This window comes from Alternaria ethzedia (assembly GCF_023757985.1).
Source record: "Alternaria ethzedia strain BMP 0044 chromosome Unknown scaffold_39, whole genome shotgun sequence".
NCBI classification, from domain to species: domain Eukaryota; kingdom Fungi; phylum Ascomycota; class Dothideomycetes; order Pleosporales; family Pleosporaceae; genus Alternaria; species Alternaria ethzedia.
Genome location: NW_026056232.1, coordinates 180,497 through 193,042, shown reverse-complemented (window position 1 = coordinate 193,042; position 12,546 = coordinate 180,497). Strand labels below are relative to the sequence as shown.

Genomic DNA, 12,546 nt, shown 5'->3' with positions numbered 1-12,546 from the left:
GATATATATATATATAGTAAAGAGAACTATTACTTAATCTCTAGTCTTTTTAGTAATATTAATAATATAAGTAAAGCTATTTATAGCTATACTAGAGTACTTATTATAATAGTTAATATACTAAAGGCGTTTAGCGTATATTATATAACTTTATAAGTTAGCGTATTAGTAACTATTTAGTTAACTAGAGTATATTAAACGTAGTAATAGAAGCTCTTAAATAAGATAATACTAATATAATTTTAATATATTATAGTATTACTATTAATATTTTACTAACTTTATAAGTATATAATTTTTTTATATCTTCTTAAGAAAGCTAATAGTTTTCTAGTTTAAGAAGACTACTATTATAGAGATTATAATAAATACGTAGTAGACGTATATAGCTATAAAATATTATTAATATAGATTTAGTATTAAGTTAAGATAAGAGACTAGTATTAGCTAGAAGATAAATATCTACTAGTAGGCGCTTAAAGACACTATTATAGTATTAGATTTTAAGAGCTTTATATTATACTTTATTTAGAGTTTTTAGCTTATTTTAATTATATAACTATAGTATTTTAATAATATATATATTAACGTAGAGATATAGATAGTATAATAAAGTTATAAATATATATTTATAAAGTATTATATTATTAATATATTATAATAGTATAAAATAAGTAATGTATAAAGTAAGTAGCTAGGTATTATAAATTACGTATAACTATACTATAACTTAAAGTTAGCTTAGTAGTATAAAGTAAAAAGTCTATAGCGTTAGTAAGAGCGTTATATAGGCTGTGTAGTAAGAGTAGAGAGCATAGTTTGCTTTAGCGCTACGCTGCTTTGCTGCAGGCTAGAGATTAGAAGGAGCGATAGCTTGGTTCGCTGGTTTGTTTGTCGAGACGCGAGAAGTTCTTCGTCTTGTTTCTTCTCAGCTATTTCACTCTCGTTGTTGCTGGTCTTCGCCCTCACGCCCGTTTGCGCTTCCTTTCTGCGCTGTACAGTCGTTCGTTCGTTCGTTCCTAGTCGACGCCACTGCCGTTCACTGTGCACTTGTGGCGAGCTAGTGCGTTTGCCTGATATTTGCTTGCAGCTATCGCGACACATTTTCTATTGCAACCGCGCCACATCACAAGCAAACCACTTCGTCGATACACTGCAAGATGGTCCAATTGGTATCGCTCAGCCTGTTGGCGGGCTTGAGCGCTGTCGCGTCGGCTATTCCTACCATTGAAGTCAAGGGCTCCAAGTTCTTCACCAGCGAGGGCAACCAATTCTACGTCAAGGGTATGTCCGACGATAAGGCTCAATGAGGACGCAAACTGACACTCACGTCCAGGTATCGCATACCAACTCGTTCCCGACGACCCACTCGTCGATGCGACGCAATGTGGTCTCGACTCCGCGCTCATGAAGACCATCGGTGCCAACTCGATCCGTGTCTACCACGTCGACCCTGACTCCGACCACACCGAATGCATGAAGACATTTGCAGATGCTGGAATCTACATCTGGGTCGATCTCGATACCTTCGATACTCAGGTCGAGCAGAACACTCCTCGTTGGGAGACCGACCAGCGTGATGCTTTCGCCAAGGTCATGGACGAGTTCCACCAGTACGACAACACTGCTGGTTTCTTCATTGGCAACGAGGCCATTACCACCGCAAACGGCTCCGTCACCTCACCCTACATCAAGGCCGCCGCCCGCGACATGAAGGCCTACCGCGACGAGAAGGGCTACCGCAGCATACCAATAGGATACTCTGCTGCCGATATCGCCAGTCTCCGCCCTATGCTGCAGAACTACCTCGCTTGCGGCGACAATGCGTCTGAGCGTCTCGACTTCTTCAGTCTGAATGCCTATTCTTGGTGCGGACAGAGCTCCTACCAACAGTCTGGCTATGATCAGCTTGAGAAGAATTCTGAGGATCTGCACATCCCTATCTTCATGTCGGAGACTGGCTGCAACACAGCAAGGCCACGCGATTTCAAGGACCAAGAGGCGCTTTTCGGAGAGATGGCCGATGTCTGGTCTGGCAGTATCATCTACGAATGGATCGAAGAGATGAACGATTACGGTCTTATTAGCTATGGTCCCAAGGTTGACCCTGCTCAGGCACCGGATGGTTTCCCTCGCTCAGGTATGTCGCACATCCTACACCTTCAAGATACCTTTACTAATCAAACACAGGAAAACCTACCCCAGTGGAACCCGATTTCCCCAACCTCTCTGCTGTGTGGGCTACATTGAACCCAACCGGTGTGAAGGCGGCGGACTACAACCCCACAAACTCGCCTGTCGTCTGCCCCGACTTCACTACCTCGGTCTGGGAAGTCAACCCCACCTCTCCCCTGCCCACACTGGGCCAGAAGCACGACTTCAACGGTACCCCTACGTCTGGCAGCTTTAGCGCAACGGCGACTGGAGGCTCTGGAGCGGAGGAGTCCGGCTCTTCAGGAACTGGATCTGATAGCGCGGAGACATCTGCGCCGCCCTCCACCGGTGCTGCGGCGGATGCTCTGGGCAAAGAGCTCAAAGGAGTGGGTGCGCTGCTGGCGGGTGTTATGGCTGTTTTCGCTTGGCTGTGAGTGCGATGAGCGTTGCATTTTCGGAACGCTACCACTATGCCACGCGTCTCTGACTTTCGTGGACTTTGATGATGAAGGCTTTACGGAAGACCATGTTTAATGATTCGAGTATATATTTGGACGAAAAATTGTTGGTCCAGCTTTGCATGTAGGATTAGGGCAGTAGAGTACTAAGAGAAGCTAACTCATGTTATACTCATACAAATCAATGACTGCATGACCTATCGACACATGTTCTTCATATGCACTCCGCGTGCGCGTCAAGTTTTACGGTTCGACGAAGGGCGACTTAATGTGGGACCAGCGGTTACTCACTCACATCAAAGCACGGCAAGAATGGGAAGTTGTAGTCAGAATAGTCATGGAGCAAGGTTCGCATTGAAGGACTGGGCGCCAATCAAGTACAACCCGATCGCCAGCACAGGGCTTTCCCCCATACATAGTATGGATATCTTTCCCTCATAAGCGCGTAGCATCGATCATATCCCTCAACACGTCCCCTTCCAGACATAGCATGGTTATATCTTTGAGTCGTTGTCAAATGGTCTCATATTTCCTTTTCCTTTTTACTCCTACGCCGCCGGCACATGCCAGGTTGTCAAAGACAGGGTATGTAAGAGAAGCATCGACGAAACGGGTCAAGACATCTACCACTGGGTAGTGGTAGCAGGGGCAGCGGTCTCGGCACCCCAGCCCTCGTTGCCAGTCTGAGCATCGCCAGACGCAGCCCAGTCGGCAGTGTCAGCGTCCCAGCTGGTGCCGGGGGCAGCGGCGGCCTGGGCGGTGAAAGCACCAGCAGATGCGCCGGAGACCTCCCACTCGCTGGTGAAGCCATCAGCGACGGGACCAGCACCGACCTCGTCGGCACCGGGGACCTTGGCCTCCTCGACACCAGCGCTGTCCTTGTTCTCCTCAGCCTCGGGGTCGCGGTAGAAGTACAAGTCAGTCATGACGTCCCACTCAGTCTCGCGGTTGGCGAGGGTTCCGCGGAGGCGGAGGACCTCACGGGCAAGCATCCACCAGATGAGACCGATGGCGTGGCGTCCCTTGTTGTTGGTGGGGATAGCGACATCGACGTACTCGGTGGGTGAGTCTCCGTCACAGAGGGCCTGTTCTAAGTTAGTTTCCAAATCCTCTTCCTGATTCTACACGAGTTGCTTACAATGACGGGGATGTTGACGTAGGAAGCCTCCTTGATGGCCTGCGCGTCGGTGCGGGGGTCGGTGACGATGACCAGGCGGGGCTCACGGAACGAACGGGTGATGTAGTTGGTGAAGTTACCGGGGGTGAAGCGACCGGCGATGGCAGTGGCACCAGTGTGGGAAGCGAACTTCAGGACGGCACGCTGTCCGTAGGGACGAGCGGAGATGACACAGACTATTCACTCAGTGTCAGCCAAAGTCCGCGGGTGCCAATATTCGCATTTTCCAAGATTATACATCTCGAATTGCGCGAGTAAACGTACTGTCGGCCGGGTTGTCAATGGCGACAATGATGCGCGCGGCGAGGACAATCTTCTCCCAGGTCTTGCCAATGTTCAAGACGTTGACACCGTCGGGCCTGGTCTTCCACAGGTAGGGCTCCATGTGCACCTGGAGGTTCTTGGAACCGAGGTGGCACTGGGCAGCGAGGAGCATCTCAATGTCCTGCTGGGTGGGGTTGAAGATGGCGGGGAGGTTGGAAGGAGCCATTTTGACGGTTTGGCGCTGTACGAGCTGGTCGGTATACAGGAGTTGTCGGGTTGCGTGCGAGAGACTGAGTCTACGAACTTTCGTGTTCGCGATATTCGCATCGTGGTGGGAGCGCCTAGCCGCAAGCGGACTGGCGCAATGACGCGCCGGCATCGGCAAAACCAGTCGCCGGCCATGGATCCGCAAAAGATTCGAGGGTGGTGGCAGCGAGAGTGCAGCCAGCAATGCCGCCGCGAATACCAGCCCTGTCGTGCCTGCGGGCGCCGACGTGTATGTTTAGATCTTTCTCGATCCCCCGCTTGTATTGACCTCTCCCAGCTTTCTCGACCACCAATCAACTCACCCTCCCCATCCGAACCTTCGCCTCCACATCGCACCTATACGCCGAGTCAGCTGAACGACAGAAGAAGCGCCTTGCGAACGATCCCTACATCGTCGCTCAGCGGAACAGGAAGAAGGCTGCCAATCTAACGCGCCGCGCTGAGCTCGAACAAGGCCGTGTAGCGAGTCTCGGAGACCCAGTCCGCGGTGTTGCAACACCGTTCGTAGAGTCGTTCGACACTGGAAAGCCAATTACGTACGAAGAAGGCAAGAAGATACCCAAAGACCGGAAACACCTCAACTATGCCTTCGAGCCAGAGACTGTCAGGCAACAATTGGACAGGAGCAAAGACTTGGCTGTTCCGCTGGGCATAATTCCAGAGGAGACCACGGCCCCTACGACTAAATGGTCCAACTCCATATTCGGCAAGACGCAGGCAATTCAATTGTCGGCCGATGAGATCGAGGAGCAAAGCAAGAAGGACCATGCTCGTGCTGCTGAGGCCATCGCCCGCATCACCGCTCTCGAAAACGGATCGAGCAAAGATCGCATGCGCGTGAACATCACACGCTGTGTAGAGACATTCGGGCGCCACAACACCGATAGGATATTCCCACCCAAGGCGCCATCATTGAGCCGGTCAGGTGCCGAAGAGGTCCGCGCCGTACGCCCAGAAACAAACGTTGCAGCGAATGCAAAGCGCGTCGGGCCTGATACTGGGTCGTCCGAAGTCCAGATTGCCATCTTGACAGCAAAGATCAAGACCCTGGCCGACTTCCTACAAGCCCGAGGAAAGGGCGACAAGCACAACAAGCGGAACCTGCAATTGCTGGTGCACAGGAGGCAGAAGTTGCTACAGTACCTAAGACGGAAGGAGAGAGGTGGTCCGAGGTGGCAGCATTGTATCGAGACTCTTGGGCTGACCGAGGGTACCTGGAGAGGCGAGATATCGTTGTGATAGGAACTGAATATATTCTGTTCATTATCCTGCGTCCTTGCACTACCACGTCCCATGATTGCATCGACCGTTTGTAGATGAATGCATCTGCTCATTATGAGTATTTACGCACATGTATATTATGAGTCATCAAAGCACCCTTGTATGTATACTGCTAAACGAGGTGGATCAATCCTTCCGTATCGCTTTCCCACCTTCCCATCTCAGCAAAGTCTAATCTCGCATCACCTCCCCCAGCTCTTGCGACTATGAAGGGCGCAATCACGTGAAGGGCGCAAATCTCAGGCGTCCACGAAAGGACACATAAATCTATACGACGTTCCTACCATAAGGCAGCAACATTAGCAACGAATATATCTCCGCAGGCATTACACTCTCGAAAACGACATCCTTCCCTGTGATCCCAAGAAGCTTCCATCGCTCCAAAAACCGACAATGTCATCCCCACCACCAAACCCTCCACCCCAACCAAACCCCTGGTCCAGCCAACGCCTCCACTACCGCGCCATCCGCCCCATCGACATAAACGTCTTCCACGCCTTCAGCGCCGACCACACCGGCTACGCAAACAGCAACTTCGACAACATCAAGCTGCCCGGCCCTGCCGACTCCGAAAAATTCATGAAAGGCGTCCAGAACGACTGCCTTTTAGCCGCCATCATCTGGCTGCCCCACTTGCCAGAAACGACTGCTCTAAGTGACGAAGACCGCGAAAAGGCGTTTGCGACAAGGAGGAAAAATGGAGAGATAGTGGATGAAGAATATGGAACGGCTGTGGGCGAGATCCATTTAGATATGTTACCGCCCCATAAACAGCATCACCGGAACACGGAGATTGGGCTTGATATCTTGCCAATGTATCAGGGGAGGGGGTATGGGACTGAGGCTATCAAGTGGGCGCTTGATTATGCGTTTAGGCGGGCGGGGTTGCATAGGGTTAAAGTCCGGGGTTTCAGCTGGAATGAGGGCGCGTTGAGGTTGTATGAGAGGTTGGGGTTTGTGGTTGAGGGGAGGGAGAGGGAGAGTGTGTGGTTTGAGGGGGGGTGGTGGGATGTTGTTACGTTGGGGATGTTGGTGGGGGAGTGGCGGAAATTGTGCAACGCGGACAAGGTTGGTGGATAGATAGTAATGGCTGACTGTAGCAATAGGAGTGTACGTTTCTCACGTACTCTGCTCGCGAATCAAGGCATACCGTACTGCAAACCCCCACTGCTTACATCCCTAATAACCATCGTCGCATTATTCGCCCTTTTCTCCGCCGCATCATAAAGCGCCTGTATATCCTGCTTCCACATAGTCTCATTCATCCTCACAACCTTCCTATCATAAGTCATCATCCCATTAACCTCCCCCTCCACATCCGTAGTCTGCGTCCAGACCCCGCCCGAGCAAGCAAAAAGATCAATCTGCTCGCGCAACTGGTTGAGCAAATCGTGGCAGCGATAATTCCACCAGTTCGTTCCGTTGGTAAGTTCGTACGCGGTCTGCTTCTCTAGATCTTTGAACCAGGCGTGCGCGAAGTCATCTTCGGGGAGCTGTGTGCCGATGCCGCCGAATTCGCCCTGGAGCCCGATGCGCGAACTGTCGTAGGCGGAGTCGTAGTTGTTGCCTTGGCGGGACCAGAATGGCGTGCCGCATTGCGGTGTGGAGTAGTGGTGGTTGTCGTCGAAGTCGCCGGCTGTGTGGTCCGTCCAACCACTTACAGAATTGACTAGGCGGGTGGGATCGATCTTTCTGACCATCTCAGTCAATGGGAACTCGGGCCATGGAGGCGAGGTATCCTGGCCCCATTCCTCGTTGTAGATCGTCCAAGCAAAGATACTCGGGTATGATTTGAGTTGCTCTACCATCAAAGCTAGCTGTCGGTCAAATTCGTCTTGCGCGTCTTGGCCTGCTAATCGCTTGCTACCACAGCCGTCTGGTAGATCTGGTCGCAGAGAAGGCATGTCTTGAATGACCAACATCCCCATCTCATCGCAAGCTCTGTAGAACAAGGCTGGTTCCACTTTGATGTGCTTGCGTACCATATTGTAGCCCACATTCTTCAGCACCTTGAGATCGTACACCATGGCTTCGACACTTGGAGGTGTGTAGATTCCGTCTGGCCAGTACCCTTGATCCAGCGTGCCGAAGGGGAAAACAAACTTTCCGTTCAGGAGTGGGCGTTGTATGCCGTTGATGGTACCACGGGAAACAGTCCTGAATCCGGTGTAGCTTTGGATGGTGTCGCTAGCCATTTTGATGGTTATGTTGTACAGGGTGGGACTATCGGGAGTCCATAGTTCTGGTGATGGGACGTTGAAGGTAAATGCGGATCCGCTAGTACCTTTCGCTGTCGCCTTGGCATCGGTCGAGCCCAGTTCATGAACTGTGATCTCGTATGGGATGTTCGTTAGGTTGGTGCTGCTGTGAACAGTCACAGTCACTTCGATATGTCAGCGATGACCATCGGAGAGTAAGGTCCATGTTTACCAGTCCCATCCATATCCGCTGTTAGGTCCAGCTTCGAAATATGCTCTTTCGGTGTTGACTCAAGCCACACGGTCTGCCAGATACCACTACACGGTGTGTACCAAATCATACCCTCTCGGTTCAACGTTTGCTTTCCGATCGGTATTTGGACCATATCCACATCCGTCGGATCGAAGGTGTATACCAGTCTGTGATGACATCAGCTTTGCCTCCAATCCTCGGTTTTCGATACTTACAGTTCGTTTGTTCCATTTGCGCTCAGATATTGCGTCACGTCTACACTAAACTCAAAGTATCCACCTCTGTGGAAGCCAGCATTCTTGCCATTCACGAAGATGGTGGCCTCATAGTCAACAGCGCCAAAGTTCAAGATAACGTTGCTGTCACTAGGCCATGATGATGGCACTACGAAGGATGTCTGGTACCAACTCCACATGCGACCCTTTCCTGTCACACCTGGGCTTCATCAGTAACCTGTCTAGTCGGAAGTCTGGGTTGACTTACCTGACAGAGCACTCTCAAGGCAAAAGGGAACTAGGACTGGGTTTTCCAATGTCTGTCCGAAAGGTGGTGATGCGTCCGAACCGTTTGTAGTATTTCTGTATCCCCATACACCATTGAGGTTCTTCCAGTCTGTTCGCTGAAGGCGTGGTCGTGGATACTCTGGCCAAGGATTGGTCCCCACTGTGTCCGTCCATTCCGTCTTGAGTGGAGTATATCCATCCTTGTAGTCTGTCCGATTACTTTGACGCGGATGAACCGTATTGAAAGTGGCAGCAACAGCTGACCACGCCAACAACCCTGTAACAAGCCCGAAGCTGAGCAGCATGATGAAGATATCGGTTGGCAGGTGCGCATCCAAGATGCGGTAAGGAACCGTTGAGATGCGGAGGACGACGGCGGCTTTTAAGCCTTGGGTGGGTTCACGACAACATGGTTCAATGGTACCTGTGACGGCCTTGCAGCTGCATATTGGTATTCTTAGTTCTTGGAATAGCGGCGGGATGATCCTGGTGGCTGCACACCGTCGACGATCATGCTACTACTGAGGTAGCTCGGCGCATGTTTGGACAGGCCAGAGTAGTCGCGTGGCCGGGCCGGCTGATCTGATGCATGGCGTTCAGTATGCGTTTGCAGAGCATCCGGTTACTGCATAAGCCTGGCGCCTTGGAAACGACGAGGCTGACGGTGGACGTCGAAGAGGTGGTTGTACGTCAACGCCGTGGATGCATGCCTGACGCTTACCTACCTGCAGAGTGTCAGATGCATTGACGTAGTAGAACGAGTCTGATCAGCTGCGATCAGCGTCTTGGCTACAGGGCCGGTAGATTCCCCGCACCATACGGATCAAATGGGGCCGGATTCTAGGTTCGGACCAGCGAACAATGACCCGAAGGTGGCATGTAGACATTGCAGACAACAACACGTTATGAGATCTGACAGCGAGAACGTTGGGATACGATTTGAGGCAGTCAGGAAGGCACACTGTCGATACTAGACCTGCGCAATGGACATGAAATTGTTGGCGATAGTCTGACAGAGTCCTGCAGATGTAGGATGCGGGGATACCCCGCCTCAGCAAATGCGGTTGATGAGATAAGCGTCAGGTTGCGACGATCTCGCATGCGGCTCAGAGATACACTCAGGAACCAAAGGTCTACAAATGTCCGTTAATAGTTATTAGGTATATTCGTGCTACGTTGTAGGAAACTCGAACAGTAAACTCGCTGAGCTGTCAGGATCGTACAGGGCACGCGTATGTCTGCGTAGGTGTGGGGCACTTCACATGTGCTGTTGCTCACTACATGCCTGTAACATCGGCATTCTCTAGCCGTGTGTGTGCATGCCCGCCATTCGCATGATAGCAGTGCTCAGGTCGTTCACCACCTTCCTATTTCTCTTGCGATGTCACCCCGTGCCGTAAGGCTGGTACCGCCACGTGCCACCCAAGACTGCACTGCATACAACCCCGCAATCTATAGCAACCTCGCGGATGTCTGAGTATGCTCAGATGATGAAGATGCAAGTGGCGGTTGAACGCGATGCCTGCTCGGGTCTAACATTATGGGTCTCGATCCTGCAGAATCTCATGGCATCAGCATGAATGGCTTGCTCCAAGACTTCCCCTTCGTGGCTGATGACGTCGGTCTCGAAGGGCTTGAAGAGCTTGGGAACATTGGCGACATCGGGGAACGTGGTGATGTTGGTGAAGTGGGAGAGCTCGGTGGTATTGGAGCTTCCCTCGGTGATTCATATGCTCTGCCAATTTGGGCTTGCGTGGCTATGGGTTCTAGCGTCTTTATCGAAGCGCTATCATCTTCCTCGATACCAAACAAGGTCGTCCGATCGGAATACGAGTTCAGTATCGAGCTTACACGCGTCGTGCTCGAGCGAATGGTATCCGCGTCAGAGGTACTCGAACTTGTTGAAGTCATTGTCGACATTGTCATTAGCGACGCTCTATCCGAGCCGGAATACGACGATGCCGCCACTCCGATATCATGTTTATGAGCGCCGCAATGGATGTCGGGTATGGAAGTGTTTTCAAAGAGAATGTCGAAGATCTTGTCGCGAACATCACGCGCCGCGGGGCGAAGCATGGGTGCCTTGCTCAGCATACTTCGGATGACCTGTAATATGGGAGGAATCGCACGAAACGCGTCGTCGTCATGCTCAAATGAAGCCTTTTCGAGTGTGTTCATCCAAGTCTCCACCTTGTCAAGATTGACATGATACGATGAATCAGTTCGAGAGTTCTTGCCGCCAGTATTGGTCCTTTGCTTCGATGTGCGGTGCTTTACGAAATCGTGAGGCTTCTTCTTCAGCATGAATGTGATGATCTCCAGGAAAACACAACCGAGCGAGAACACATCTGCCTTCTCAGTCTCGTGTACTCGCGACCGTTTCTTCGGTGTAGGCTTCGCCTTCGACTTCTTGAATCCAAAGTTGAAACCGGAGAAGTCCGTTGTAGGTGCTTTGGTAAGCTTCTGCCGTTGTGAGTTATTACTGCCAGATGACCCCGACGAACTCTTGCTAATCATCGAAGCATGTCGACCGTTTGGGATAGTGGGTGAAGGCGCAGGGTCATTGGGGTCGAAAGGTCCTGTGCTGATGTGTGTCTCTGGCGCACTGTATACGTAGGCGTCCATCGCGTCGGGCTTCTTGTCTTTCTGAAACGTCTCAAGGCTACCAATGTCGCTAAATGCTATCGCATTCTGCTCGTCAATGAGAATGTTTGACGGTCGAATGGCGGAGTGGCAGAATCCATTCTGATGCAGCGTTGCGATGGCGTCTGCCAGACAGTGCAGCCAATTAAGTACTAGCCATCTCCGGTCAGGCTTTAACAGCTTCTGGTACTGAGTCGGGTTGCGGTGATCAATGAAAGTGCGAAGAGTATGCTGCCCTACAAAGTTGGTGACGATGTAGCCGTTGCCTTTGGAGGTATACGAGGCCCATATTGGCGCAAGATGCTCATGCTCGACCATCCTTGCGCTTTCGACATCCATCTTGAAGTCCTCTTCGAACGCATCCGGGGTTTCTGGGTCGCCCAGCGGAAATCGCCTGCGCACGTAGATCTCCCTTGGCTTCTTCGGTAGGTGCATACGTTGCCAAGCCTGTAAGCTCACTGCCACTGGCAGAGACATTACATTCTCGACTGGAATCTCCTCGTTGGGCGCATAATCGATATGTATGCCTTCCCGCAATTCTCTTAGGAGGAATGTGAACTGTGTATGGTAGAAGCGAGCATCGGCGTGGTTATCGCGGCGGTTCGACAGCGAAAGCTGCTCAATGTCGTCCATTTCCAGAGGCAAATCGTCGTCGTCCCACGATCTGTCAACAACCGCGAAGATCCTATCCGCTTCGCCAATCTCGACCAATATCAGGAACAGTCGTCTTGCTTTCTCCAGAATCCATTCGATATAGGTGTCGTCGCTCAGATCGCCGAAGCCGACAGGTTGTGTAAGACGCTCCCTCTCTTTCGGTTGTAGCCTTGAAGTCACGAAGTCGTGGTTGACCTTCTCGTTGATTCGCTCCTCGGTCCACCATATCTGCTGGAGCGCGTGCTGCGGGGTGACGAGGCTGTGCCCAGCGTATCCATAGATCAGAGCATTCAAGGCGACCGTTTGGTCGTTGACGACGTTTGTCAATGTCCGCGCACTCATTGTGCCGAGTGATGGGTTGTGGTGGAGCCCTTATGTCTGCGAGCCCCGCGTGTTAGTACAAGACACGAGTCGTGCGCCGAGTCGTGAGCTGGTGATCATCTCCAGGAAGAAGAAAATCGGATGACGGAGAGAGTGGCTGTCAGGCTTCAGTAAGTATGGAGTAAGACAATGCTGTTGTCAGGCGTCAGCGGGGCCAGAAACATCGGCTGTTGATTGTGGTACACAATTTGATCCGCCTCTCGGAACGCCTCTGGTTGTGGCAAGCGGCATGGCGACGAATACATGGCGTCGGGTCGCCGCTTAGAGGCCAATCACCAGAAGAAGGGCAATAGAAGGCGCATGCTTGAGCGTC

General features: G+C 51.4%; 5 protein-coding genes across 5 annotated transcripts; 2 read left to right on the top strand and 3 right to left on the bottom strand.

Moving 5' to 3' along the window:
* Positions 1-1,160: 1,160 nt before the first annotated feature.
* On the top strand, positions 1,161-2,588 carry J4E87_009837 (uncharacterized protein; the record flags this gene model as incomplete). Its single annotated transcript, XM_049381411.1, has 3 exons — positions 1,161-1,284; positions 1,337-2,140; positions 2,191-2,588. The coding sequence occupies 3 exons, from the start codon at positions 1,161-1,163 to the stop codon at positions 2,586-2,588; spliced, it is 1,326 nt and encodes a 441-aa protein (XP_049228905.1).
* Positions 2,589-3,235: 647 nt separating this feature from the next.
* RPS0 (structural constituent of ribosome) lies at positions 3,236-4,279 on the bottom strand (the record flags this gene model as incomplete). The annotated part of the gene is made up of 3 exons (XM_049381410.1): positions 3,236-3,697; positions 3,751-3,965; positions 4,054-4,279. The coding sequence occupies 3 exons, from the start codon at positions 4,277-4,279 to the stop codon at positions 3,236-3,238; spliced, it is 903 nt and encodes a 300-aa protein (XP_049228904.1).
* Positions 4,280-4,503: 224 nt separating this feature from the next.
* J4E87_009835 (uncharacterized protein) lies at positions 4,504-5,559 on the top strand (the record flags this gene model as incomplete). The annotated part of the gene is made up of 2 exons (XM_049381409.1): positions 4,504-4,549; positions 4,598-5,559. 2 exons carry the CDS (start codon positions 4,504-4,506, stop codon positions 5,557-5,559), a joined length of 1,008 nt encoding a protein of 335 aa, XP_049228903.1.
* A 1,181-nt stretch (positions 5,560-6,740) lies between these two features.
* On the bottom strand, positions 6,741-8,649 carry J4E87_009834 (uncharacterized protein; the record flags this gene model as incomplete). Its single annotated transcript, XM_049381408.1, is given in 5 exon segments — positions 6,741-7,984; positions 8,032-8,219; positions 8,268-8,487; positions 8,536-8,630; positions 8,645-8,649. The coding sequence occupies 5 exon segments, from the start codon at positions 8,647-8,649 to the stop codon at positions 6,741-6,743; spliced, it is 1,752 nt and encodes a 583-aa protein (XP_049228902.1).
* Positions 8,650-10,608: 1,959 nt separating this feature from the next.
* J4E87_009833 (uncharacterized protein) lies at positions 10,609-12,194 on the bottom strand (the record flags this gene model as incomplete). The annotated part of the gene is made up of 2 exons (XM_049381407.1): positions 10,609-10,661; positions 10,685-12,194. The coding sequence occupies 2 exons, from the start codon at positions 12,192-12,194 to the stop codon at positions 10,609-10,611; spliced, it is 1,563 nt and encodes a 520-aa protein (XP_049228901.1).
* Positions 12,195-12,546: the final 352 nt, after the last annotated feature.